Genomic DNA, 4,381 nt, shown 5'->3' on the forward strand with positions numbered 1-4,381 from the left:
ACACTACAGTAGTTTATGATAGAGCTACTATATAGATAATATTCAACCTTTGTTTACCGCAGCATATGACGACATAGGTTCCCAAATAAATCTTAATGCGGCATAAACAGTTTACGTATGGGGTTTACACTTTTTCGTGTAGTGTAGCCTTTAACATAATACATTTACTTTTTGGTTGCATAGACTGCACAGTTTTAAGACAGTTCTATTCTGTTAGACTGTAAGTATGTCAACGTCATCTTTACAAGAGTGCCTATATACTCTACGACTACGTAGTCCCAACGTCGAAATAATTCAAATCATGTAATAAGAACCTCAACTAGCCTCTTATATGGTTTCTATGTACTTTATACATAACTGTGGTAGTTCTATGATTTTTGTTTTAAATCACTGATGCTAAACTAAAACTAACCCGAACTTATTTAAAAATGATTTAAGGCCAAAAGAATTATAGTTAAATTTTAATTTTTTTGGTGGTTAACTCTTGTGTTGCGGAATTCTGTTGTACGAGTGTCATACACAGTATGTATAGTACTTGTTTACCTTTGAAAAACGTCACCCACAAAACACCTGAGAACACGTAACACTACAAGCCGTCATCAAAACAGTTGACTGTGTCGCAGAGGGCATGATTTCGAAAACAATGTGTGGAGAATTGTTTTTAAAACCCGAGGATGCATTTATGCCTGTATTGCGTATCCTATGCTATAGGGTAAATATTACGCTATTTTGTGATGTACAGATTGTCGGATTGTGCTTTTACTGTAATTGTTAGATGCAGAATTGTTCGTCAGTTGTAAGTTTTGCCAAACATTACAGTATATTCACATTAAAGAATTCAACAATTACATATGTAAAATAGTTGACAAGTAATTGTCTCAAACGCCATTGACAGTTAGGGAAAAAATACACAATTAATGGACAAAAGAAATGTAGCATACCGGTAGTCGTATAAACCTTAGGCTCAATGCAAAATGGTTCTTCTAAAATTGGTGCCTAAAATAATTGGTCAGCACAGTCGCTAAACCCAAGTGACAACAACTTTCCAGATGAAATTAATTATATAGGTGATTAGATATGAGATAACTTATTTATTAATGGGATTAGATCTAAAAACGAACGTGATAAATTCTCTCGACTTCTCTAAATAAATTCTCTAAATAAATTCTCTCGACTAAATACAAAACAGCTTTTTCTAATATAGCCTACTTTAAATGTTCTTCGACTTTATACGCAACATTTGCAAAGAAGCTATAAGTTATGTATTAATTATGGTTATATATTCAAATATTGAGAATTAAATGAATAACTTATTTGGTGTATAAAACTTGCTATAAATTGATTAAAATCTGCCCAAATATCTGTTTAAACACACTACGGTTTATTCTATGCCATTCTTAAGCCTATTTAAATTAAGAAGTCTTATTTTTTGTAAACTTTGGCAAAAGTGTGTTTTAAAAATTAATCAAAGTAAAGTAAATGAAGGTTGCAGTAATGGCTCGTCGAGTCTAAGGAAGTTAAAGTGTTCGTATAAGCTGCTCACTTCCAAGTGATTCGTTAAGGTTATTTACTCTCGAAACTATTTAGTCTATTCACTCTACAAACATTCACTATGAATATATCAGGTTTTAGTTACTATCCCTATAAAATTAGTAAACTTTACAAAAACTTTTATCTTTGGTAAATGTCTTTTATCAGAGAACGTGATATACCGCACATTTATGAGTACCTTACGTTATAGTCCCGTATTTATTAGCAAAGTAGGTTATGCACGGTTATAGCCTATATCATGAGCAAAGCGTGCATGTCACACTTTATAAGAAAGTTTGATTGTAAAATAAACTTTTTGCCCATTGCTTTGATTTTAAATGAGTATGCGTGGTATTTACAATGACACTTCATAACTTAATCCATGTGTACAATTACATAAATGGTAAATAATGTTTGAACATCTCAATGATAAGAATTGTCATTTGCATCTCTATAATAATACAGTTAATCATTTTCAGCTTTTCATAAGCATTTTAAACATGTTTTGACCCCAATAAAGATTTCATCTATAGGATATTATAGTAATTCCTCAACACTTTTGAGTTTTGGTATAGCAGTAACGGCAAACAGTTTACTGAGGCGAAAACCAGTTAGACGTAAAATTTGTATCATATGAGCTTCACATAACAGCTATAAATCCGGACTTTGTTTTAAGATTCTTTCTTCGCCTCAACAGTCACACCTCCCTTGAGACCGTTCCGGATGAAATGCAAGACAGCGGAAAGAATCCCTATCGTCAGTGGTATTGCATCATTTCGACTCAACTCTGTATTGAAATAGTTTGTATATTATACAATACTGCATGCTGCGCTATAATAGATATAAAAACTTGACGTATATGTTTTAATGAAACCATACGAAACTTGTTTTACTATATTCACAAAAACCCATACCCTTGGATGGATCGTAATTGGAAAAAAACAACCCAAACATGGAAAATACAACAAAGGGATACACTGTATTAACCATCTGCAGCTCTCGGGGATGAAATATGAAATCCATTGCAAACCATACGATGAAAACAGCAAGTGGTGCACAATAACCGATTGTTGTGCATGTTTCCAGGTCCCATGTACCTTAAAAAAAAAAACAATTTTGCTGAAAGTTAATTTTGAAAAATATTAATTTTTACGTAAAATAAAATAAAAAAGTAAATACTGATTAAGTTTGAAGGTTTATTAGTGAGTAAGTTTTAAGTGTTTCTTACCAATAAGCTGTGCTTTGTCCAGACCAAATGAATTTTTAAAGCAAGTAAAATTGGTCACAGCTGTCGACAAAACTGAAAATAACCAAACCGCTCTAAATACCACGCTGTTCAGCAGAAGGTCGTACCACCAAAATTTTGCTGCATCAAGAACACAAATCTCGATTTAAATCGAAGCACAAAGATTTTATTTGCAAAGAACATTCTTTTACAAGCAGCACCTGCTATCTATGCGAACAGCGATAATTTCACCTGTTGTTTTTCTCTTTTGACCAACTGCAATCGATGCCAATGTCATAAGCAAAGGAGCAAGAATCGATATGATTAAACACATGTAATGAACCTCACGATCATAAAACAACGTCCATATTCCAAAACATGCTATCTCGCTTGCCCAAGGAATGTAGAACCTCTAACAATTGCAACAAGATTTCGATCATGCAAACAATCATTATACTCAAAAAGCACAAACTTTATAATTATGAATTTAATTGTTCGAATACATTTAAACAGCTTCTATAGAATAAAGCATCAATTTTTTCGTTGACTGATTTGTTTATCCACGAACTAGATGCTTGATATAAATACTTGAACAGGCTAGACGTACTTGGTCAAATAGGCGTTCCCGGGAACAATCTTTGAAAATATACAAGATTGGTACAAGACAAGCAATTAAGGTTGAAGGCCACACAAAAGTCGCCTAAAACAAATGTGTTTTAAATATGCATGTAAAGCAAATTAGCTCAGTCTTTATTCAATGATGCCGTCTACCCTAAGAATATACAGATTTTTTCTATAGCTAATATCGTGAAATCCATAAAGTTATTAGCTGTGCTAATCAAACTATATTTACTTAGAAATTAACTTACTAGGTTAGCCGAAGGGCTGTTTCCTGACGGGTATTTTATCGTTTGATACACTGGATCATTGACATAAAGATCTGCATAAATAGATGAGTTGTTAGAAGAAAAGATAAAAACAAGGAGGGTTTTACATGAAGACAGATTGTTCTTACAAATTTATTTCACCTTTGCCAGGAAAGTTTTTTAGTTTATGTCCCAATCCAAATGCTGTCACTAACCATGCAGTTGTGAGAAGAACTGCAATGCAGAACAAACACCAAAGTCTTTCACCATTCATTTTATTTATTTACAGCACTCTGTAACAATTAGCTATGCTGCAAAAAGTGAATTAAAGACTATATTATTAATTCCTCCTTTGCTATATTTATTTGGTATGGATATTAGGTGTTAGAACGCAATAAGTTACATCGTTTATCGGAACCGAACTTTATGTACATATGCATCCTATCCTGCAAATTTATTTTTCAAAAGAAGTGGCACAGTTCGCCGTTTAACCATCAGCTGGATAATGCATCACCTGACTTGCACCACGTACTCAATTGCGACTTTAACTAAGTTTCGTTTCTGACTATGTGACTAAATTCGCTACAAATCTATGCTGACGTGGTGTTGTGCTGGTCACCGTTTTCAATTTTTGCAAAAACGCTTTCCGGATTTACTGCATGAGGTATAAATTAATCATCAATCTTATCGCAGTTCCAGACGACCGGCTGTAAACACGACTGGTATGCGTCGTGATGTTTTTAGGTTATATTTGTACAAA

General features: G+C 33.3%; 1 protein-coding gene across 1 annotated transcript; it reads right to left on the reverse strand.

Moving 5' to 3' along the window:
• Positions 1 to 1,711: 1,711 nt before the first annotated feature.
• LOC143459665 (uncharacterized) lies at positions 1,712 to 3,950 on the reverse strand. Its single transcript, XM_076956890.1, has 7 exons — positions 3,784 to 3,950; positions 3,625 to 3,695; positions 3,363 to 3,455; positions 3,008 to 3,167; positions 2,759 to 2,896; positions 2,445 to 2,627; positions 1,712 to 2,317 (listed from the first exon to the last, which is right to left on the reverse strand). Exons 1-7 carry the CDS (start codon positions 3,893 to 3,895, stop codon positions 2,202 to 2,204), a joined length of 873 nt encoding a protein of 290 aa, XP_076813005.1. The 5' UTR covers positions 3,896 to 3,950; the 3' UTR covers positions 1,712 to 2,201.
• Positions 3,951 to 4,381: the final 431 nt, after the last annotated feature.

This window comes from Clavelina lepadiformis, chromosome 5 (genome assembly GCF_947623445.1).
Source record: "Clavelina lepadiformis chromosome 5, kaClaLepa1.1, whole genome shotgun sequence".
NCBI classification, from domain to species: Eukaryota; Metazoa; Chordata; class Ascidiacea; order Aplousobranchia; family Clavelinidae; genus Clavelina; species Clavelina lepadiformis.

Bases quoted from the DNA above. Each gene is read 5' to 3' on its own strand.
- LOC143459665 (XM_076956890.1), bottom strand. From the start codon at position 3,895: ATGAATGGTGAAAGACTTTGGTGTTTGTTCTGCATTGCAGTTCTTCTC. The intron at 2,628-2,758 runs GTAAGAAACACT...TTTTTTTTTAAG, and splicing joins GGACAAAGCACAGCTTATTG to GTACATGGGACCTGGAAACA. The intron at 2,318-2,444 runs GTATGGGTTTTT...ATTTCAATACAG, and splicing joins CAATTACGATCCATCCAAGG to AGTTGAGTCGAAATGATGCA.